Here is a 24729-nt window from a genome sequence, read left to right as displayed (position 1 = left end):
ATTGTCCAGACCTAAATCCAATTGAGAATCTGTGGCAAGACTTAAAAATTGCTGTTCACAGACGCTCTCCATCCAATCTGACAGAGCTTCAGTTATTTTACAAAGAAGAATGGGCAAAATGTCACTCTCTAGATACAGTGAAAGGTGGTTCTACAAAGTATTGACTCGGGGGGGGGGAGGGCACACACTTTTCACATATTTATTTGTAAAAAAAAATTGAAAACCATTTATCATTTTCCTTCCACTTTGCAATTATGTGCCATTTTGTGTTTGGTCTATCACATAAAATAAAATACATTTACGGTTGTAACGTGACAAAATGTGGAAAATGTCAAGGGGTGTGAATACTTTTTCAAGGCAATGTATATGAACAAAGGTGGAAAACTAGCTCTGTGTGAGATTCAGGATGGCACATAAGGAGGAGAACACAAGTGATTAGTGACATTATCACATTAATCTTACCCCCCATTTGAACCTCAGCTAAGTTAAATGGTATCCATATTGTATCCATATTGTTTTGCATACATGAACCATCCAAATAACTTGGCAAGTACAGCAGACCAATAACATAAAATAACTTTCCAAGCACATTTATGATTAGTCAGATTCTGACTTAGAATCCCATATATCTGTTGTATATGTGAGAAATCTGTGCTATAAATCTTAGGCAAGCTACATCAGGATTGTATGATCTTCTACCCCTCTTAATTCATAACAGGTGTCCTGGGAATGGTGCTCGTATATAAAGTGTTATAGTCGGCCCTTTAACCAGACTCCAAGGCAGCAGGGATTTTGCTTAAAATGTCTACGTTTCCATAAATCTGCAGCGATCACTGAAAGGTTTTTGGTTTCCCAAGAATTATTGGTTCATTATTAATAACGCTGCTTAAAAAAGATTAATGTGCCAGTCCTTTCTAAAACATGTTTTAAACACATTACAGAAACTGCTGTTATAAGGGAAACCCAGCATGAGAGCAACCATTTCTGCCCTACTTCTGAGAATGCTAGTTGCCAGGCTCTCACTGATAAAACAAAACCCATATAGGATTAAAGTGTTTGTAATGGCAGAAGGTTTTTTTTATCTTAATGGATTCTATCCATTAAGATAAAACACCTTCTGCATGCAGCAGACCCCCTCAGCCCCCCTAATACTTACCTGAGCCCTTCTCGATCCAGTGATGTTGCACAAGAGACTCGGCTGTCCGGGACTCTTGCTCCACATTGGTTGAGACAGCAGCGAAAAGCGCCATTGTCTCCCGCTGCTGTGTCAGTGAGCCAATGAGGAGAGAGAGATGGCAGGGCTGGGTCATGGCTCCATGTCTGAATGCACACAGGGAGCTGCGGCTTGGCGTGGCATGGGTCCCCCCATAGCAAGCTGCTTGCTGTGGGGGCACTCAAAAGGAGGGAGGGGATAGGTCACTTTAATGGTAATGTTATTTTAAAAAAAAGTTTCCAACTGTTTTCATTTTATTCATTTTTAAATCTACAGTTTTCACTAAACAAATATCTGCTGATACTACTGTAGCACCCTCCTAGCTAGGTTGCTAACACTTTGAGGCAATTTTTTTTTTTGTTGGCTCCCTGTAGCCAATGTAGTGAAGTTTGATTGCTTTTGGCTGGTCTGGGTTCTGCTGGTTGCAGGCTCTGCTGCTTTCCCCTGGATTCTGGTCGGTCCCAGAATTTAGTGAGTGGAGGAGGCAGACCATCACCTGCATGTTCATGGAGCCTCAGCCAATCCTTGGCAGGAGGTTTGGCCAGTAGGGGGCTTAGGCATAAATACATAGGCTGGGACCTGGAACAGCAGGATCCCTGTTCCTATGAGGCCCTCTGGGAAAATAATTCTAGCTTAGAAGAAGCTTATCTGGGCCCAACTCAAGCTAGAGCTAGGGAAACCATGTCCAGCATTCCTGAAGAACAGTGCAGGAAGTCCACAGAGGATCTAACCTGGAGGCATTGAGAACAGAGGCTGACTGGTACTACAAGAAAGCATTGAAGTACACAGGGCACAGTGAGTACAAGCCCAGAGACATAAAATCCCAGAGAGTTTCCTTTCCGAATTTTGGGAAAGTTCACTCCAGTTTGTTGACTTAGGCTTTACCTTCGCAATGGGGTCCCCTGAGTTGTAGCTCGCTAAACAAGGTTCACCTGCACTCTATCCAAGTTAAACCAGCAAATAAACTCCAAATAAAAAACATGCACTCCCTGTTTTCTGAGTTGAGAGACTGTGAACTGCTATGTGCCTGGCTGCCATGTGCCTCACAGGTAATGGAACCTGGGATAAATCAGTCAGCCTGGTCTAGGGTTTGTGCTACACTGCTATGATGGTCCATGCAAAGAAGTCAAATAATATTGTCCAAGGAATTTTTGATGGGGATGTAAGCAGCTACAAATACCATATATAAAATATCATATCTAAAACATACACTTTATTACAGACAAAAAATATGGAGAGATGCACCAAACATTGTACATACACTTATTGCACATACAATGCTGAATAAGCACTTTTTTCTTAAGTCTGGTGGAGTTTCTGTGAATAATCAAAGTATAGAAGTAGACAACATCATAAATCGAAAAAAAGGGAGAAAAATAACTGATAACTGAACAAATGTACCTCTGAATAGTAATGACCAAATTATTTGTTATATTTTTTTATTTTTGACTTGTTAGAGGTTATTGTGTTTGACTTTGTTCATTATATAAGCTTCATAAAGTTTTTTTGATCTGCAGACATCCTGTCAGAAATATCAAACTCCTGATGAAGTGAACATTGTTTCATGAAACGTTGAGATTTAGAATGTTGTCTACTTCTATACTTTGATTGTTCACAGAAACGGCATCGGTCTTGAAAAAAAAAGTGCTTGATCATCAAAAGTGCCATGGGCAATTTTATTTGACTTCTTTGCAAGTATTCGTGACAAAGGTACCTTAGCCTCTGTATTAGACCTAGCTGTTTGGTGTCCATGAAGGTCCATGCTCAGGTATTTGCTGCTATGAGGTGACAGCTGTCTCTCAACTGTTCTCCAACATTGTCGCCTTCTCTCTGTCGACTATAAGCTTGCATGCTGATGCACATTGCACAGGCATGGTCCACCATTGTCAGAAAGCTGTTCCGGAACAATGATATGCAGGATTATAGTTCTATATCTGGAGTATAACCCCTTTTTTTACGCATGCTAATATTCTGATGGCTTTGGAAGCTGCAGCTTGACATTGCATGCTATTTCTTAGTCTGTCTTCTACTAGGACCTCCAGATCTTTCTCCATCCTTGATTCCCCCAGAGGTTCTCCCCCTAGTCAGTAGTTTGCATTTGTGTTTTTGGCCCCCAAGTGCATTACTTTACATTTCTCCACAATAAACCTCATTTGCCATGTAGTTGCCCACTTCGTTATTTTATTCAGGTTTTTTCTGTAAAATTCCTATATCCTGATGTGAAGTTATTGCCCTGCTTATTTTTGTGTCATCCGCAAAAGCTGAGATTGAGCTCCTTCAGTTTCTCACTGTCTATGGGACGGTGATCTCTAAGAACCACCGATGCTTAGCAGAGTCCATCCTCAACCCACACAATTTACTGTGCTGCTGATGTGTCAAAACCTCATAGCATAACAGATCAACCCCCACGTTCAGCAGCGGTTTTTATTTTCTTTATGTTTCTGCTTTTTTTAGATGATTGCGTTTTTTTATCAATTCACATAATTTATGTTTCTAATATATTCAAGAATTGTTTAACAAATTTTACGCAAAATTATGAGTCAACTTTGTGCAAACCTTTCAACCTCACCTTTGAGTGTGATTCCTACAGATTGTTTTTTAATGTTTTTGTATCTAATAAAAGTTTCAATATGCTACACTATCAGGATCTTTTTGTGCTACTTTCGTTAGGTTTTTTTTAATCGAGGTTGCTATACCCTACTATTGTTTCTCAACCATTTTTAAGCCAAGGCGCCCATTAAAGTTATGGACAATCTTGAGGCACCCACTTTTAAAATATTAAAGTGGTTTTGTACCAAAATTTTTTTCTTCTTATTTAAAGCACATGCTAACATACTTACAGTAATGAACACTTAAATAAAATATTATTCAGTACTTACCTTATATTTCTGATGTTTGTGCTGACTTCCGGGCTGTCCACCCGTGGGAGTAGGCGTGTTTTTCGGCCTCGCAATGGTCCCAGGGAAATTTCTAAGCTATTTCCCAAGAATCCATGGGGGACATAGTAATGCCGAAATCTCGTGAGATTTTGGAAGGAGGACGCCGGTCACGTGACGAGTTCGTGTCCGAAATTGCCATTTTCAAAGTGGGCAGGCAGCTGTATTTGCCATTACCACTATAGCTATCAGTGAGCATGCGCGAGATGGAGCGGTGGATGCTGGGAGCCCAGCGTCATCGCATACAGGAAGTAAATGCCTGTGGGCTTCAGACACCCACAGTAAAAATGGAAACCGCCAGACTTTTTTAAAAGTTATCCAAAGCAAAAAAATCGTCACGCTGGGGGTCAAAAACACGCCGATCGTGAATGCTAAGAGACGGTAGGAATCGCCCACCAGTGACACAGGTAAGAAAAAAACAAAACCGCAGTGGAATCCCGCTTTAAGGCTCCATTCACGATTTGGATTTGTGGGCTGAATCGCCACAATTCTGCCCGAGATTCCAAATTGCGTGGCAATTGCTGCACAAAGCGCAACAAGTGTTTGGGTGCCATTATCCTTTAATGGCACACCAAATGTGACGTGATTCCACCTACAATTGTAAGGATTGCATTGCAATTGCAGCAAACTGCAAACAGCAAACAAAATCGCGTGAAGTTCTGTTCTTTTTTCTGGGCGACAAGCGCACAAAGGGAAGCTCATTCAAGGTAATGGGAAGGCCTTATGTGACACGCAAACTGGCATGAGAATTACTCTTTGAAAATCGTGTAACATTCCCGCTATGGGATATGTGAACAGGACCTCAAGACTAAACTAAGTATAAGAGAAGCCGCTCCAGGTAAGTACTCAGCAATCCATCCAGTGTATACCAAGGTGAAGGTGCTAACACACCTAATCTGCAAACGCACAATAAAGGAAAAAGTCCAGAACTTGGTGCATCTCTTCAACTTTTAATAACCACTTTAGACCCAGAAAGTTTACCCCCCTTCATGATCAGACCATTTTTTGCAATACGGCACTGCGTTACATTTAACTGACAGTTGGCAGTCATGCAATGCTTTACCCAAATACAATTTATGTCCTTTTTTCCCAATAATTATAGCTTTCTTTTGATGGTATTTGATCACCTCTGTGGTTTTTATTTTTTGTGCTATGAACAAAAAAAGAACATTTTTAAAATGAACCAATATTTTTTACTTTATGCTATAAAACATACACAATATATATATTTTTTAAATCTAATGTGTTCATCAACTTAGGCCAATATGTATTCTGCTACATATTTTTGGTAAGAAAAATTTGTGCAAACTATGGGATATATTTATGGAATTTTTATTTGTTTCTTTCTTTTTTTATGATCAGCGACTTTTAGCAGGACTGCAACATTTCGGACACCTAACTGACACTTTTTGAGGACTAGTGGCACTAATACAGTGATCAGTGCTGAAAAAAATGCACTGTAACTGTAATAATAACACTGTCAGGGAAGGGGTTAACATCAGGGGAGATCAAAGGGTTAAGTGTGTCCCTAGGGGGTGCTTTCTAACTGTGGGGGGTTGACCTTACTGGGGGAAGACAGAGATCTTAGCTTATCTTAGATGCTTAGCAGAGACACAAGATCTCTATCTTCCCCTCTAGCAGAAAGGAGGTCTGCCAGATCACCATTCTGCCTCTCCTCAGAGAGATGCGTGAGGGCGGTCCAGAAGCGATTAATCTTCTTCTAAAAGCATCACAGACAGTATGGGGTACAGTAAAAGTTAACGCATTTCACGCTGCAGTTAGCACTTACTCCTAATCAGATTATGAGTAAGTGCTAACTGCAGCACGAAACGCGTTAACTTTTACTGTACCCCATACTGTCTGTGATGTTTTTACAAGATTAATAAGGGTTGAAGCGATGCAGCGAATTCCGGACTTTTTCCTTTATTGTGCACTAAACTAAACATAACACATGAACTATACATAACGCTGCAGCATTCATACATGTAGGCTACCCAACATTAAAGCTGATTTATTTTAACAAAGAAAACACATCTTTGCACACTAGTACTGATTAATATTCTAGCATTTCTCTTCTTCCTCAGTTTTTCTCCCTCGCCCAGCTAAAGTGACCCCAATGCGATGTCACAGCTGTCTGCCCACTGCGCATGCATGAGCCTCGCTGCACTTTTGACCTGTGACATGTCCCAGAAGAATGCAGGGAGGGAAGGCTTAAGCGATCCAAAGTGAAGTGGGATCGGTTTTACCTGTTAAAACCAGGTACCTACCCCTCCAACAGAAAATGTGCCAAATATTGCACAGGGGGTAGAGGGGATTGGGGGCGAAGGAGGAGGAACAACTGAAATGTCAATTTTGGGTGAAGTTCCACTTTCATCTTTACATCAGCAACAGAGTACCTTTAAGCTCAGGAATTGTCTTCAGATGACTTAGATTGACATGAACAGTTCTGGAACCTTACAAGGATCTAACACTATCAGAATACCTGGAAGGGTTTCCTAACTTTTGGCATTTCAAATGTTTTATTATTTTGCCGAAAATGTTAAATTTAGAAAATGAAGAGTAATGTGGAACTGATGTCATATTTTCTTCAATAAACTGAAATAAGTTTTCATCTTTCTCTCCCTTGGACTAAGGAATCTGTGAAGTTGAATGTTTTTACCAAAGTAGAATAACAAGTGCGTTCCTCTATTATGGTAAAAGGAAACGATGACATGTAGCATGTGGTTTCCAAAGCAAAGTGGGCAATGACTGACTTGGGATTTTAAAGCTGTAACATTACAGTGAATCTAAACCCAAAAACAGAAATATAATATAAGAAGGCATAGAAAGGGGGATTTTTACGGTGCTTTCGTACAAATTAACCACTTAAGGACCAGGCCTCTTTTTCAGATTTGGTGTTTACATGTTTAAAACAGTTTTTTTTTGCTAGAAAATTACTTAGAACCCCCAAACATTTTATATTGTTTTTTTTCTAACACCCTAGAGAATAAAATGGCGGTCATTGAAATACTTTTTTTCACACCGTATTTGCGCAGCAGTCTTACAAGCGCATTTTTTTTGGAAAAAATTCACTTTTTTGAATAAAAAAATAAGACAACAGTAAAATTAGCCCAATTTTTTTTTATATTGTGAAAGATAATGGTGCGCCGAGTAAATTGATACCCAACATGTCACGCTTCAAAATTGAGCCTGCTCGTGGAATGGCGTCAAACTTTTAGCCTCAAAAATCTCCATAAGCGACATTTAAAAAATTCTACAGGTTGCTTTTTTTGCGTTACAGAGGAGGTCTAGGGCTAGAATTATTGCTCTCGCTCTACCGATTGTGGCGATACCTCATATGTATGGTTTGACCACTCACGTATGCGCTCGCTTCTGTGCGCTAGCTCGTTGTGACGGGGTGTTTTTAAAAACCTTTTTTTTTATTCTTATTTATTTTAATTGATTTTATTTATTTTTACACTGTTTTAAAAAAAAAAAAAAAATGGATCACTTTTATTCCTATTACAAGGAATGTAAACATCCCTTGTAATAGAAAAAAGCATGACAGGTCCTCTTAAATATGAGATCTGAGGTCAAAAAGTCCTCAGATCTCATATTTGGACTAAAATGCAACAAAAAAAAGAAAAAATTACATTTAAAAAAAATATACCTTTAAGAGATATGGGCGGAAGTGACGTTTTGACGTCGCTTCCGCCATCCTATGGTATAGAGACGAGTGGGGGCTATCTTAGCCTCACTCGTCTCCATACCCAGATAGCGAAAGGACTCGATCGCCTCCGCCGCTACCGACGGCTCCGGTAAGCGGCAGAAGGTGCGGGAGGGTGGCGGGAGGGGGGGTGGCACCTCTCTCGCCGCCGATAGCGGTGATCTCGTGGCGAATCCGCCGCGGAGACCACCGTTATCGTACAGCCGACCGGCGCCTGAAGAGATGGATATCTCAGTTGTGGCAGCAGCTGCTGCTGTTACCGAGATATCCTTCTTCAAAAATAGGACATACATCGTTGTGCGCTGGTTGGTAAGTGGTTAAATACATACATAGAAAATAATAAAAAAGAATTTTTCATTTATTGAAATACAAGTTAGCAGAGGGTAAGCGCTTCCTTTAAGAATCTTCACATGGAAAGTTCCTTATACATTATACAATTTATTGTATGTATTTATTTCTCACATAGAGTGTCATTAATTATGTTTTTCTCTTAGTCAAATTTGTCATCAGTTTGCACATCCCCTGATGAAGCCAATGCGAAACATGTTGGGATAAAGTGCTGTCAATACTTCACCTCTTGCTTCCAGGACCCCTCTGATGTATAAATTGATTGTGCATGTTTTTGTGTCATCGCATTATATGCAATGTTTTAATTGTATTTCAATAAATGAAAAGAAGACATCCTCTAAACTCCCATGCTACTAAACTGCTAAAATGTCCATGTGTGCATGGACATATAGGATAACAGAGTAGAATTCAAGGGCAGCTTTTAGACCACTGGAGCATAATGGAGAAGACGGTGGACCGGTGGGACCAATTTATCAGTGCGGAGGATTGGGTAAGCATATCTACCTTTCCATGCCCCCAGACCTAAAGTTAACCCTTGCAGTACAAGTGGAGCCCCACTCTAGGGGACCATTTTCACATTTCCCGGAGTTCAGCTGTAAGCATTTTCTACCCCATCCAAAAGTAAAAAGAAAAGCTTTGCCTTTAGGTATACTTTCATTTTCTTGTAACAGAGCTATGGGGAAAGCAAGTCCATTAGAACATCATCAATGTATCTGTGTACCTTCTTTCCATTGTAAAGATTTACTTTATCCAGTCCAGTATTCACATCCAGATTCTCAATGGGAAGCTTTCTGGCTTTGGCAGACTGAAGGAAGCAGCTAGGACACTGGCAATTATCTCTGAGCCATACATATGGGTATAGACTTTGCCCTCCATCCTTCCAGTGTACACAGACAAAGCGGTCAGCATCCAATACCTCTATGTGCTGGATCATAGTCCCAGTGTGAGCAGTCTGCTCATAGAAAGGAGCACTGTGTTGTCCTCGAGAGATTTGCAGCAGAAAACTGCAAGGGAATAATTTGTTCCTTTGAACATCCGGTAATATGTGTGCTGCACACTGACGGACTTTGCTCCGTAATAAATGTTTAGCTACAGTAGTCCACATGGAGACTCACTTTTCAATTAAATTCAATGGCCCTGAGGAAATAAAAAAAACTGTATTAGCATTATATATATATATATATATATATATATATTATTTATACACTGCTCAAAACAATTTAAGAAATCAGAGTATATCATCAAGTCAATTAACCACTTCAATACAGGGCACATTTTGCACCTTCCTGCCATGGCCAATTTTCAGCTTTCAGCGCTGTCACTTTTTAAATGACAATTGCGCGGTCATGCTACACTGTACCCAAACTAAATTTTTAGCAATTTGTTCCCACAAATAGAGATTTCTTTTGGTGGTATTTGATCACCTCTGTGGTTTTTATTATTTTGCTGAACGAATAAAAAAAGACCGAAAAATTTTGAAAAAAAAAGTTTCTTTGTTTTAGTTATAAAATTTTGTAAATAAGTAAGTTTTCTCCTTCACTGATGGGCACTGATAAACTTCACTGATGGGTACTGATAAGGCATCACTGATAAGGTGGCACCAATGAGATGGCACTGATGAGCACTAATGATGGGCATTGATAAGCAGCACTGATATACAGCATGGATGGGCATTGATAGGCGGCACTGATGGGCACTCATAGGTGGTACTGGTGGGCACTGAAAGGTTGCAGTGATGGGTATTTATGGGTGGAACTGATAGATGGCACTGATGGGCACTGAAAGGTGGCACTGATGGGCATTGATGGGCACTGATGGCTGGCAGTGGCACTGGATTTCACTGACAGACATCACTAGCACTGGCAGGCATTTATCAATGGCACTGATTGGCAGCTGCCTGAGTACATTTTCCTGGTGGTCTAGGGTGGCATACCTGGTGGTCTAGTGTGGTGGCCACCCCTGGTGGTCTTGGCGGCATCCTGGTGGTCCTGGGCAGGCATCCGAGATGGGCTGCACTTATAAACAAATAAACAACAGCCGATTGGCTTTCCTCTTTTGGCGTCCGTCAGATGCGAGTGAGGAAAAGCCAATCAACGTCTCATCCTGTTTACATCATGATCAGCCGAGACTGGACACAGCTGATCACGTGATAAAGAGTCTCTGTCAGAGACGGTGGCGTGCAGCGGCTTGATATCCTGGCAATGTCATATGATGTCCGGTCAGGATATCGCAACCACTTTGCCAACCTCATATTGTTATATGGCTGGCGGCAAGTGGTTAAACTCCTGAGATATTGATCTAGTCAGTTAAGTATCAGAGGGGGTTGTTAATTAGGTTCAGCTGCTTTGGTGTTAATGAAATTACCAACAGGTGCACTAGATGGGTAACAGTGAGATGACCTCCAAAATAGGAATGGTTTTACACGTGGAGGCCATTGACAGTTTTTTTTCCCTACAAGTCTTTTCTGACTGTTTTGCACTCGTTTTGGATTTGGTTAGGGTCAGTGTCACTACTGGTAGCATGAGGTGATACCTGGACCCTATAGAGGTTGCACGGGTGGTCCAACTCTTCCAGGATGGCACTTCAATCAATATGTGCCATTGCTAGAAGGTTTGCTGTGTCTCCCAGCACAGTCTCTGGACAAGGCCGTAGAAGGTCCTTAACCCATCAGCGGTATGTGCTCCTTTGTGCAAAGAGGAACAGGATAAGCACTACCAGAGCCCTACAAAATGACCTCCAGCATGCCACTGGTGTGAATGTCGCTGACCAAACAATCAGAAACAGACTTCATGAGGGTGGCCTGAAGGCCTGAGGCCCCAAAATGGAAAAAAAAAAGTTTTGCCTATAGTTCTAATTTTTTGGAAGCCATGCTGTGTCTTTGCCTGCCCCCATCACTGACAGCCAGGACATGCTAAGAAGTAGCGAACAAGGTGCATGCGCGGCAGCTCCATGGACGGTCGCATGTCCTGAGGGCTCCGTTCGCCCCGACCGTGATCCGCAGCCTTTGAGCCACACGGAGAAGAGATCATTACCGCAAATTCACCCTCTCGTCCCCGCGGATCAGCGCCACCCACTTAACGATCGTTAATCACGGCGAGACGCAGCTTATCCCGGCGGCTGACTCCGGAGTTCCAGGCCGCATCCACCGCCATGATGGCGGACGCCGCTCCCGTCGCACAAGGCCTTCGTCTTCATCCGATGCCCTCCATCGCGGATCAACTCACGTCAGGCCCTAACTCCACGGATCCGAATCTTCATTCTGTGAGTTACCAGCTGACATCACTTTCATCCCCAGCATCCACGGAATCATTGCTGGGGAGATTTCATGGGAGATCCCCGCTCACTCCTATGGAGGACTATCTCTCCTCTCCGGCGGCGAGTGGGGCTGCCCCATCTATCCAGACTAATCCCACTGATATCCCTGCCCTGATAGAGACATTCTCCCAAATGCTATCCAGAGGCCTTGCTCAGAACGCATCCCATATTACCTCAATCATTCAAGCTGACCTACAGCAACTTGGGGCCAGGATTGAAGCAATAGAACTTAAAACTGACCAGACTGTTGCCAGAACCATACAAAATACTGACAGGATCTCTGAACTACAGGAGCAGCTGGACACTGCTTACTCTAAATTAGATGACCTCGAAAACAGGAATCGCCGATATAATTTTAGGCTCCGAGGCCTACCTGAATCTTTTAAAGAAACAGACGCGGTGGTACGCGCCTTTATTTCGTCACTATTACCTGATCTGCCTGACCATCGTCTAGAGTTAGATCGCGCTCACAGAGCACTTCAACCCCCTCGCCAAGATGGCCTACCCAGAGACATTGTGGTCAAACCCCACTTCTTTAAAACTAAGGAAGAAGTCATGTGCAAGGCCAGAGAAACTGAAAATCTATCCTTCCAGGGCCATCCAGTCCAAATCTTCTCGGATGTATCCCCATACACGATCCAGCTGCGGAGATCCGTGAAACCACTCTTACAAATTTTAACACAAAACTCCATAGCTTATCGCTGGGCTTTCCCGTTCAGACTGCACTTCACTTATTCCAATAAACAATATGGCTTCTCCAACTTCACCGATGGTGAACGCCTGCTTCTTCAATTGGGCCTCATCTCTCACTCTCCTGCTGACCCTGCGGATCCCAAGTCTTCCAGTTCTGCGAAGAGGCCTCCCCCTGCAAGCCCCGACAAGCCCCTCTGGCAAAAGCAGAAGGCGAAACGTCCCAAGGATGGACGCCCAACTTGAAAGACAGACTTTGAATGTGTCGACAATGATTACCTTTGTATGCTAATAACTCTTGGTTTTAGATTCCATGGTTACAGCGCGTATTTTGCGCATTCTCCTTTTTCTCCCCCCTTTTTTTTTTGTAAGGGTACATTCCTTCTCAGACGGGTGCGATCCGCACTACCACAGACTTCCTACATGACTCTTCTCCACGTGGCTTTCGATAGCTATCGCAAGCTTACGGCTCTCCCACTTATGATTGTTTTCCCATTCGTGTTCTACAGTTCTATTTTTATTTGTTTGGTTTTTCATACTTTTTTATTAAGCGGGTTTTAAGATGCCCCTCATTTCATTTGAAGGGGCATTGGGCCTTAGGTGGGTCCCGGTCGGGGTGGTTTGCACTGCGTCCCCACCGGTCTCCGAGTGACGGGCCTTCTCTTCCCCTCACTCAGAGGCTCCCACACTTTTCCCTTTTTGGGACTTTTTCCCGAGACTAGGCTTCTCGGGCCTTACATGCAGGGGACTGACGTGTGTCATCCTCCCCTGCAGATTGTTTCATGTAGTGTATGTGTTTTATCTGTTTTTGTTCTCTCAAAGATATCCATAGCTTTAAGGTGGTTAAGATGTCTTTTGCTCTTTCTCTGCAGGATCAGTCAACTCCTTCCTTACCCCTTTTTTCCTCCCCTCTTCTCCCGGGTCTACCAGGGCTCCTCTAAGCTGACAGCTTCACTTCCTTTTGCTGAGGCCTTCCTACACCAGGATGGTCCCTCTCTTCGCAAGGATATGGTAAGAGATCCCTATATAACATACTGGCTATTCCCTCTGACTCGCTATGCCTGATCAAGCACCCCCCCCTTCCTTCTGTATAGCAACACATAATGTGCAGGGGATGAACTCTCCCATCAAAAGGAGAAAACTATTTCAATTATACCAAGCCCAAAAGATTGATGTAATTCTCATGCAGGAAACTCACTTCAAATCCACGTTTAATCCCTCCTTCCTACATAGTAGATTTCCCCTCTTCTTCCTGGCTAACGCCAAAAACAAAACTAAAGGGGTCGCAATATGCATATCTAAGTACCTTAGATTCACCACAACGGACATATTTAGAGACAAGGAAGGCAGGTTTATTTTGGTTAAGGGATCCCTAGAAGGAAATATCTACTCATTTGTGTCATACTATGCACCTAATAAGGGACAATCAGCTTTCTTTCACTCCATGATGTCCACGTTGGACCCTCTACTAGAGGGTAAGGTAATAATGGGGGGTGATACTAACATCCCATTTGACCATTCCCTGGATAAAACAGGAAAAGGGTCAGCTCGCAACAGAAAACCTCCTAAACAGAGCACTAAGATAGCGGCTACCCTACACTCGAGAGGCTTAGTGGACATATGGAGAGAAAAGAACCCCACATGTAAAGACTTCACACATTACTCAGCCCCCCACCAGGTACATGCCAGGATTGATCACATTTTTGTGCAATCACACACTATTCCATTGGCCTTAAGATCGGAAATCAGGGACACATCACTATCTGACCATTCGCTTGTACTACTTCACGTTCAGTCCACCCACAACCTCAGCAATAGATTCACGTGGCGACTTAACGAGGGTCTCCTTAGTGACCCAGCTCATAGTGCAGACATCTCCACTGCCATAAAGGAATACTTCTCCCTTAATAAGGATCCCTATACAGCCCCAGATGTTCTCTGGGCAGCACATAAAGCTGTGATCAGGGGGAGAATCATCCAAATCTCGTCCCAACTAAAAAGAGGGAGGAAGGCTCACGTAGACTCTCTATCCAAGGAATTCCGATTACTAAGCAAAGCTCATAAACGTACCCCCACTAGAGAATCCCTGGAAGCCCTGCAAGCAGCTAGGACTGCTCTCAATTTGGCTCTCACCACCGAGGCTGAGAAACACTTAAGATGGTCCGGGGCCAGGTTTTATTATCAGAAAGACAAGATGGGTTCTAAACTTGCAGCCAAATTATCCCCGAGGCCTCGTCCCTCGGCGTTCCCGAAAATTAGAGATCAGGACGGAATTCTAACACAGAATCCCCTCCGTATCATGTCATCCTTTCATAAATTCTACTCCTCCCTATATAAAGTTGATGAGGATAAACCACAACCCTCCGTGGATCAATTCTTGGATACTGTCTCCCTCCCGACATTGTCACCAGAACATGCGAACCTACTAGAAGACCCAATTATGGTTACTGAAGTCCTAGAGGTGATCAAACATCTTAAAAGTAATTCTGCCCCAGGTCCTGATGGCTTCTCTGTGGGATATTATAAGAAATTTGCCCCGGTCCTTGCCCCTTTTTTGGTCGATTTCTTCAACTCCATCCGGTCCGGCTCTCCCTTGGATAAAGCCCTGAACTTAGCCTATGTTTCTGTCATTCCTAAACCTGGCAAAGACGCATCCTTGGTGCAAAACTATCGCCCAATTTCGCTTATCAACAATGACCTAAAAATCTTAACTAAGGTGCTTTCTAATAGGATCTCATCATTTATTTCACGATATATTCACAAGGATCAGGTGGGCTTTATCCCGGGGAGACAAGGTCCGGACCAAATCAGGCGAGCAGTAGATATCATTTCTATTCTTAACTCACATTGGGATGGCGGTCCCTCACAGGACGGCTTTTTGTTGTCCATAGACTTGCAAAAGGCCTTTGATACACTGAAGTGGCCCTTTCTGTTTCGAGTCCTAGAGAAATGGGGCTTTGGTCCCCTTTTTCTGGGCACTCTCAAAGCCTTGTATTCTACCCCAAGTGCACAAGTCCGTCTACAAGGCTGTTATTCAGAGACGTTCAACATCAAAAAAGGCACCAGACAGGGGTGCCCACTATCACCCCTGCTATTCGCCATCGCCATAGAGACTCTAGCTATTGCCATTAGAGCTCACCCTGACATTAGAGGAGTCCGTTGTGGTCCACAAGAACACAAATGTGCTTTATTCGCGGATGATCTCCTCCTCTTTTTAACTTCCCCACTGATCTCCACACCTAATGTTTTTGCCCTCTTGGAAGCATTTGGACTAGCCTCGGGCCTACAAGTGAATGCATCAAAATCCCTAGCTCTCAATGTCTCCGTTCCCCTGCCTATAGTAAGTACACTACAGAATCATTTCCCTTTTACATGGTGCCTCGATTCCTTACCTTATCTAGGCATCCATCTAACATCTAATATGAACACTCTCTACTCGGCCAATTATCCTTCCGCCCTTGCAAAATTATCTGCAGATTTACTAACCTGGTCCCATCTCGGTCTCTCCTGGCTAGGTCGCATCTTTGCGGTCAAGATGACCCTCCTTCCCCGTATCCTTTATCTGTTTAGATCCCTTCCTCTCCCCGTAAAGAAAGCCCAACTCCAACCACTTCAATCTAAAATCCTTCAATTCATCTGGGGCTCCAAGGGTTGCAGAGGATCAAAACAATTATTGTATAGACTCAAAAAGCAAGGAGGCCTAGCGCTACCTAACATTTGGTGGTATTACCAAGCAGCTCAATTAACCCAGATCTCTATGGTTTATTCCCGGGGCCCCAAACCGGATTGGGTTGCTATTGAAAGACTGGCTGCCCCCCATTACACCATTGACTATCTCATCTGGGCTCCGCCTAGAAGCCGACCCCCTATCATGTCTCCCGCCCTCTCCCATTCGCTAGCCCTATGTGATCGGTTACATAAAAACCCTGCATTGATCTCCAAATTAAGGCCGTTAACGCATGTTTTTCACAATCCAGACTTCCCGCCGGGTATGAATATCCTAGCCTTTAGTTGGTGGCTCAACAAAGGACTACTCAGGATTGGAAATTTTTTTAACGCCTCGGGCCCTGTCTCACTTTCTTTCTGCCTGAAAAAACTCGAGATGCCACTAGCTGAACGATTTAGATTCTCCCAACTAAACCATTTCTTGCACTCCAAATGGCCCGATAGACCAAATCCTCCTACTATCACGACATACGAGTCATGGTGTTCGGACATAGCGAATCAGAGGGGAGGGATCTCTACGATTTATACAGCTCTAGCTTCTGTTACGACCAAACCTACCTATGCATTAGCCTGGGAAAATGATCTCAATATTTCGTGGGATAGTGACCTATGGTACTCCTGTTTCCAAAGATCTTTCACCGGGATCCTCAACGTATCCCTGATTGAAGCTAGCCTTAAACTTATCACTAGGTGGTACAGGGTTCCCGCCCGACTGGCACAGATCTTTCCGGAGGTGTCTCCTATTTGTTTCCGTGGCTGCGGACATATAGGTTCATTGCTCCACACATGGTGGACTTGCCCGCATATCAGGGGCCTTTGGAACAGGGTATTTGCCCTAATTCGCAAGTTGGTATCGCTTCCAGTTCCCCAAAATCCGGAAGTGGCATTGCTTAACCGCAAAGTGGACAAAGCCAATAAATCATCTCAGAAACTTATATTCTTTATCCTTTTAGGCACCAAAATCACGATAGCAGCCCACTGGAAACAACATACAGTCCCATTCGGGGCGGTTAAACAAAAGATCTCCTGGATTATGGCGCAAGAGAAGTTGGTCAGTCGCATGCAGGACAAGGCCTCCTTCTTTGAGAAAGTGTGGGAACCCTGGGCCACATTCCACAAAATCCCCCTAGTTCTGGGGTTATAACTTGCATTTTTATAACTTGAATTATCCTTCTGCTTGGAAACCCTGGTAGACCCCCCCACCCCCCCTTGATCCCCCCTCACCTTCCTCCTTCCCCCTCTCCTACACCCCTTTTTTTTTTGTGTTTTGTTTTTATTTTTGGATTACTCTAGGACGAGATTGGAGCGGACTGATCCCATTCTCTCCATGATACCTGCTCAGTTAACTGTTCTATTTTCCCACCTGATAGTTTATAAGGCCTTACACTCCCTCATAGATGGTACAGGGTGTAACGGTTACTATAGTTCTTGTTGGTTATAAGTGTTGTGCACAGACTGCACCCGGCGCCGTTTTGGCTTCCCGGGCTTGCTTAAGGTACTCAGTCTTCCGTGCTACTAGTTTATTACTAATTTGTCCTTCATTATGTTTTAACTAGTCCAGTCTCTGTCAGCCTATCTAGGTCGGGGCGGGGTGGGGTGGGTCTCCTACCACAGCAAGTACCCTTTTCGGGGTGGTGGGGGGCTTTCTGTCACTCTTCCCTAGACCGCCCGCAATAGGGTGTAGGTGTGAGATGCACCCCTAATAACAGCACCGAGCAGTGACGACTTCGTATTTAAGTTACCGCTAACGGACAATCTTGCCTGGATAGCTGAGTCCCGCGCCCATTAGATTCCCTCAAAGTTATTCTCGTTAGGGCGATCGGGTATCCTGATGTGTCTACATAGATCCTGACCGAAGCTTAATACATGTTTTGTTCTGTTAGCTTTGGATCTTGCAGTGTGTATTACCGATGTTTACCGATAACATGTGCCTTTTTCTTAATGACCATTGTCAATTAACAACCATCTACTGTAGTATTGCCTGATGATGTAAGGCTGACATGTCATGTTTTATTGTTCTTTCGGTTTGCATAAAATCAATAAAAATATTGAAAATAAGAAGTAGCGAACAAATTCAGCTTCTGAGTTATTATCGCAATACTGTCAATCAGTACTAAGGGTTTAAGCCTGGGTTTATACTGATGCAAATTTACAGCGGGTTTGATGCGTTTAGAAACACACAGATTCGCAGGTCATGTATAAAGCATAGTATTCCATGGCATTGGTTCACAACTATTTGGTGTGAACAAAACGGGTCCTGTGCATGTTGACTGCGGGTGGGATGCAAATTCCTATGGTGCAGTGTGAATTTTATCTTCATAGGCTTCAACTGAACTTGCAGTAAACTCGCAGCACACAGTTCACATCTCTGTGAATTGTTCACTGTCTGCCACCTGAAACTTGCGGTAAAATTGCGGTAAATTCACAGCTGTCCACCTCAAAATGTAAGGCAAATTCGCACCTCACACAGGACTGAAAAAGGATCAAATTCTCAGTACATTGCATCGCAGTAGTGGGAACCGAGGCTTAATGGCAGATCCCTGCAGTAGAAGATCAATTATGCCTAGATCTCTGATGGATCATGTCCCCGACATCCCCTCCATTCCAATGTATCATCCCTCATTACACTCTTCTGTATTCAACATTGTCAGATGCCTGTGTCCCCCGCTGTATACTGAGGTTCTGTCCTCCAAGCCCTACCTACTACAGGACTTAGCAGTGATGCAGGGGTAGAAGGATGGAACTGTACAGCGGCAGCCTATCCATAGGGGGCACAGGGGTGGTGCCCCCCCTATTCATGCATCCAGCCCCCTAATCTACATACATGGACTGCAAGTTTTTTTTTTTTAAGTATATGATCAGAGCCTGAGGCTCTAATTGGCTTAAAAAATAGGTAGGCACTGCCCCCCGAGCCCACCCACTTGTGTGACAATAGCAAATACATTTTCGCTATTGTCTTCCTGATTCTCCTCCTGGTCAATCAGGAAGTAGTCCCTGAGACCCGATTGGCCAGAGGGTCGGGAGGGGGGGGGAGAATCGCAGCATCCCCGTAGTCTCCCGGTTGGCATTGGTTTGATTGAGGTTCCAGTGCTTGAATGCAGGGAAGGTCAGAGACACGGGCAATCTGAAACGTAAGCATTAAAGCTCTTCTACTGCAAAGAACTAACATTAAGAGTTTGGGGCAACTGACAGTCTCACTTTAAAGAAGTATTACATCCAAAACCAAAAATGTAATATATTGCAGCTTATCAATCATTAGTTGTGGTGGCTGAATTAGTTGTTTTTATTTATTTATTTTTTCCCTCCGTTTTCACCTGGTTATCTGGCCAGAAACAAACCTCCCCACTCTGGATGAAGGAGCACAGGGGGTACCTTGAAAAGCAATATTATCAGTCTGGGGGGAGGGGATGTTATATGTACTAGTGAGTTTAAATATACTAACAAAGTAAAGCCAAACTCCAGCTCACACTACAGTTACACAAGAAGTTACAGCAAACTGTTTTTTTGGGGAGGATAATTGTTTTACATGAATAAATAAAAGCTTATCATTGTAAGCACCCCTGCCAGTGGTAAATGGTTTGTCTCAACACTTTGATCATCAGGTGAAAATAAAAGAACGAATGTCTAAAAATAAAAACAAATGCAGTCATCGCACCTAAGAATAGGTAATCTGCAATATAGCAAATGTTCGCTTTTGGGCTTAATATTGGGCCATTTGGGTCATTTGCTGGAGGGGGGGGGGGTTATGGTGTGGGGTTGTTTTTTAGGGATTGAGCTTGGCCCCTTAGGTCCAGTGAAGGAAACTCTTACGCGCCGCCCCAGGTGTATTTTTAGCAGCACTTTACTGTAGTTTTTGCGGTGCTATTTTAATCCCCGCTAGCGGCTAAAAAAGGGTTAAGACCGCTTGCAAAGTGCTGCTACAGCTGCGGTTTTCTGGCAGTTCAGCGGAGCTGCCCCAGGGGCTCTTTAGGAACGGTGAGTTCACAGCTCCTAATGCGCTCCAAAGAAGCTGCTGACAGGACTTTTTCTGATGCCCTGCCAGCGCACCGCCCCAGTGTGAGAGCCCTCGGTCTTTCACGCTACATAGAATGGAGCCTAAGTTTCAGGGCGCTTTCCAGTCGCTATTTTTAACGATATATCGCCTGCAAAGCACCTCAGTGTGGAGGAGGTCTAAAGGTGTCAACATACCAAGACATTTTGGACAATTTCATGCTTCCAACTTTGTGGGAACAGTTTGGCGATGGCCCCTTCCTGTTCCAACATGACAGTGCACAAAGCAAGGTCCATAAAGACATTGATAAGCAAGTTCAGGGTAGAGGAACTTAACTGGCCTGCACAGGGTCCTGACCTCACACTGATAGAACACCTTTGGGATGAATTTGAGTGGAGACGGCGAGCCATGACCTCTCGTCCAACATCAGTGCCTGACCTCACAAAATGTTCTTTTGGAAGAATGGTCAAACATTCCCATAGACACACTCCTAAACCTTGTGGACAGCCTTCCCAGAAGAGTTGAAGCTGTTATAGCTGCAAAGGGTGGGTCATCTCAATATTAAATAGTTGCATTTCTTTTTTAATTTGGGATATTTATTATAGCAAAAACTAAAAGATATTGGGGGTTATTTACGAAAGGCAAATCCACTTTGCACTACAAGTGCAAAGTGCACTTGAAATTGCACTGAAAGTGCACTTCGAAGTACAGTAGCTCTAAATCTAAGGGGTAGATCTGAAATGAGGGGAAGCTCTGCTGATTTTATCATCCAATCATGTGCAAGCTAAAATACAGTTTTCTATTTTATTTGCACGCTCCCTTGGATCTACAGCGACTTTACTTCCAAGTGCACTTTCAGTGCAGTTTCAAGTGCACTTTGCACTTGTAGTTTGCACTTGTAGTGCAAAGTGGATTTGCCTTTAGTAAATAACCTCCATTGTGTTTTTTCAAAATTGTTGCTCTTCTTTTCTTTATAGCGCAAAAAATAAAAACCGCAGAGGTGATCAACTACCACCAAAAGAAAGCTCTATTTATAGAAAAAAAAATTGTTTGGGTACAACGTCACATAACCGCGCAATTGTCAGTTAAAGCGACGCAGTGCCGAATCGCAAAAATTGGCCTGGTCAGGAAGGGGGTAAATTCTTCTGGGGCTGAAATGGTTAAAAAAGAAAAGTGAAAATCGAACTCTCCTATAAGCACTTTTATTCCACTTTGCTATTAAACCCCTAGTAACAATTTAGTAGATTCAGCTTTACTAAGCTTGTAAAGAATGCGCTGAATGGACACATTCTCATTGTCCTGCCCGGAATAATACAATGGGCTGGGTTACAATCGTGGTCTTTTCGGAGCTCCCATCCCCCGATTTGTACACACAGCTTGTACTTCAAATGAATTGCATTTTGTATATAGAAAGAAATGAACATACAACTGGAAATGTAATCAGAAAATACCTTCTCATTTAAAGTGCTGCTCTATCTTTTCTGCTTTACAGTCTCCTGAAATGTCAACACAACAGTCTACTCTATGCACTGCAGCAAATCAGCTGGACCCCAAAGCAATACCTTGTGTTGTCTTACCCTCTCTCTGCCTTTCTCTTCCTGTCATGCTTGTTCTTGCTGGCGAATCTATTTCTTAACCCTGTCATTGGATCCCAGCCACAAAGTCCCAGCCCAGAGCTTCTGGAAACGTGACACCCGCAGCCTGTGCATAGTGCAGAGACTTATCTCTTTCTTCCAAGCAATACAAAAGCTGTTCGCTTGCTGTTGTTTACTATAGCGACTGTGATAAAAGGAGTTTTTGACTTTGTTTTGTAGTTTTACACTGGCAGCGGGCAAGATTGGTTCATTTAAGCCCTTGTACACACGGTCGGACATTCCGACAACCAAATCCATCGAATTTTGTCCGACGGATTTTGTCCAAAACTGTTGCATACACACGGTCGGACAAAGTTGTCGGAAAATCCGATCGTTCAGAACGTGATGACGTTATTTCGTTACGACGGGACTACGTTCACGCTAGTAGCCAATAGCTTTGGTGTAGGAATTTGATCTGAGCATGCGTGGCACTTTGTCCGATCGGAATTCTCTACACATGATCTGAGTATGTCCGATCGGAGCATTATGTCGGAAAATTTTACGGGCAAGTTGGAAAAGTTGGTCCGTCGGAAACAGTCCGATGGAGACCATACACAGTCGGAATATCCGACAAAACGGTCCGATCGGACACATTCCGTCGGAATCTCCGACCGTGTGTACAAGGGCTCAGCCCACGTACACACGGTCGGAGATTTTGCCAACCAAATCCGTCGGATTTTGCCCGACGGATTTAGTCAGACGGATTGTGTCCGAAACTGTTGCATACACACGGTCAGGCCAAGTTGGCGAAAAATCCGATCTTTCAGAACGTGATGACGTAATTTCGTTACGATGGGACTACATTCAGGCTAGTAGCCAATAGCTTTGATGTAGGAATTTGATCTGAGCATGTGTGGCCCTTGGTCCGATGAAAATGCTCTACACATGATCGGATTAGGTCCGTCCGGCCCAGTTGGTCGGGAAATATTTCCAACATGTTGGAAAATTGGGCCGGACGGAGATTCGGATGGAATCAGTCCGATGCATACCACACACAGTCGGATTATCTGAAGACACGGTCCAATAAGACTCATTCCGACAGATTCTTGACCGTGTGTACAAGGGCTCAGATGGTTTGGAGGACATACCAGATGTTCCAATGTTGGAAGGACAGTCCCTCTTTTGAAGAACATATCATTCAGATGTTCCTACTTCAGAAGGGCATTCCCTCTTTTGGAGGACATACCATATAGATGATCCTATTTTGTAGTGACAGTCCTTGTTTTGAAGGATATACCATACAGATGTTCCTGCTTCGGTGGGACGGTCCCTCTTTTGGAGGACCAAACAATAAGGTGTGTTCTGAAATCGCCACCATCCCTAAACAATGATAGATACAAAATTGCCTTCAAAATCCCAAATAAGGCAATTCTTTTTGTATCTCTTCTAGAAGACATATTATACAGATATTCTAATGCCGTGTACACACTATCGGAATTTTCCAACAATAAAACCGTGGATTTTTGTTCGAAGGATGTTGGCTCAAAGTTGTCTTGCACACACACGGTCACACAATGTTGGTCAAAAATTCTGAATGTGAGAACGCGGTGACATACAAGACGTACGACGAGCCGAGAAAAAGGAACTTCAATAGCCAGTGCGGCTCCTTCTGCTTGATTCTGAGCATGTGCAAACTTTTGTGCGACGGACTTATGTACACACGGTTGGACTTTCCGACAACATTTGCGGAAAATTTGAGAACCTGCTATCAAACATTTGTTGGCGGAAATTCTGACAGCAAATGTTCGTTGGAGCACAAACACGGTCTGACTTTCCAACAAGCTCACATCGAACATTTCCCATCAGAAAATCCGACCGTGTGAACGCAGCATTACTTTGGAGGGACAGTCCCTCTTTTGAAAGACATACTATACAGATGTTCCTAGTTTAGAGGGGCAGTCACTCTTTTGGAGGACATACCATAGAGATGTTCCTACTTTGGAGGGGCAGTCCTTCTTCTTGAGGACATACTCGCTTATCCATGTCTTTATGGACCCTGCTTTGTGCACTGGTCCAAATCATTTGTTAGTGGAGGGATTATGGTATGAGGTTTTTTTTAGGGGTTGGGCTTGGCCTCTTAGTTCTAGTAAAAGGAACTCTTATTCCGCATACACATGACTTTCCAACAGATTAGGTCCGACAGTCTTTCGGCGGTGTTCCGACTGACTTTCCGAATGAACAGACTTGGCCACACACAATTACACCAAAGTTCGACGGATTTGAACGTGATGACATACAACCGGACTACAATAAGGAAGTTCATAGCCAGTAGCCAATAGCTGCCCTAGTGTCAGTTTTTGTCCATCGGACTAGCATCCAGATGAGCGGATTTTTCCATAGTAGCTGGTTCCGGCGGAAAAATTTAAACGTGTTCTCTTTCTAAACTCCGTCAGATTTTTGGACAGCAAAGGTCCGATGGAGCCCACACACGATCGAATTGTCCGACAGATTCGTTCTGTCGGACCTTTGCTGTCAAAAAGTCAGATCGTGTGTACATGGCATAAGGTGTCATCATACCAAAACATTTTGGACAGTTTCATGCTCCCAACTTTGTGGGAACAGTTTGCGGATGGCCCCTTCCTGTTTCAACTTAACTGTGCACCAGTGCACAAAGCAAGGTCCATAAACACATGGATGAGTGAGTTTGGGGTGGAGGAACTTGGCACAGAGTCCTGACCTCAACCCAATAGAACACCTTTGGGATGAAGTGGTGTGGAGACTGCGAGCCAGGACTTCTCATCCAACATCAGTGCCTGACCTCACAGATGCATTTCTGGAAAAATAGTCAAACATTCCCATAGACACACTCCTAAACCTTGTGAAAAGCCTTCCAAGAAGAGTCAAAACTGTTATAGCTGCAAAGGGTGGGCCAACTCAATAATGAACCCTACGGACTAAAAATGGATGCTATTAAAGTTCATGTGTGTAACGGCAGATGCCCCAACACTTTTGGCAATATAGTGTACTATACAGATGTTCCTACTTTAGAGGGGCAGACCCTCTTTTGGAGGACATACCATACAGATGTTCATACTTCGGTGGAACAGTCCCTCTTTTGGAGGACATACCACACAGATGTTTTTACTTTGAAGGGGCAGTCCCTCTTCTTCAGGACATACTCTACAGATGTTCCTACTTTGGAGAGACAGTCCCTCTTTTGGAAGACATAC

General features: G+C 43.6%; 1 protein-coding gene across 3 annotated transcripts in view; it reads right to left on the bottom strand.

Moving 5' to 3' along the window:
- BBOX1 (gamma-butyrobetaine hydroxylase 1) overlaps window positions 1–21660 on the bottom strand; it is a 154236-nt gene extending 132576 nt beyond the window's left edge. The window contains exons 1-2 of one of the 3 annotated variants that reach the window (XM_077460841.1): window positions 21503–21660; window positions 8925–9340 (exon numbers count right to left, since the gene is read on the bottom strand). In XM_077460841.1, coding sequence (XP_077316967.1) covers window positions 8925–9308 — 384 coding nt within the window. In that variant the 5' untranslated portion in view covers window positions 9309–9340; window positions 21503–21660. Of the gene's footprint in view, window positions 1–8924; window positions 9341–21376 lie in introns of all 3 variants that reach the window. The other 2 variants (XM_077460843.1, XM_077460842.1) reach the window with 2 other exon arrangements.
- Between the last annotated feature and the right edge of the window lie 3069 nt (window positions 21661–24729).

The sequence above is a fragment of the Lithobates pipiens genome, unplaced genomic scaffold (assembly GCF_037356315.1).
Source record: "Lithobates pipiens isolate NorthernLeopardFrog02 unplaced genomic scaffold, aLitPip1_a1.2 Scaffold_10, whole genome shotgun sequence".
NCBI classification, from domain to species: Eukaryota; Metazoa; Chordata; class Amphibia; order Anura; family Ranidae; genus Lithobates; species Lithobates pipiens.
Note: the sequence above shows the minus strand (reverse complement) of the source record. Positions and strands in the feature narration are given on the sequence as shown.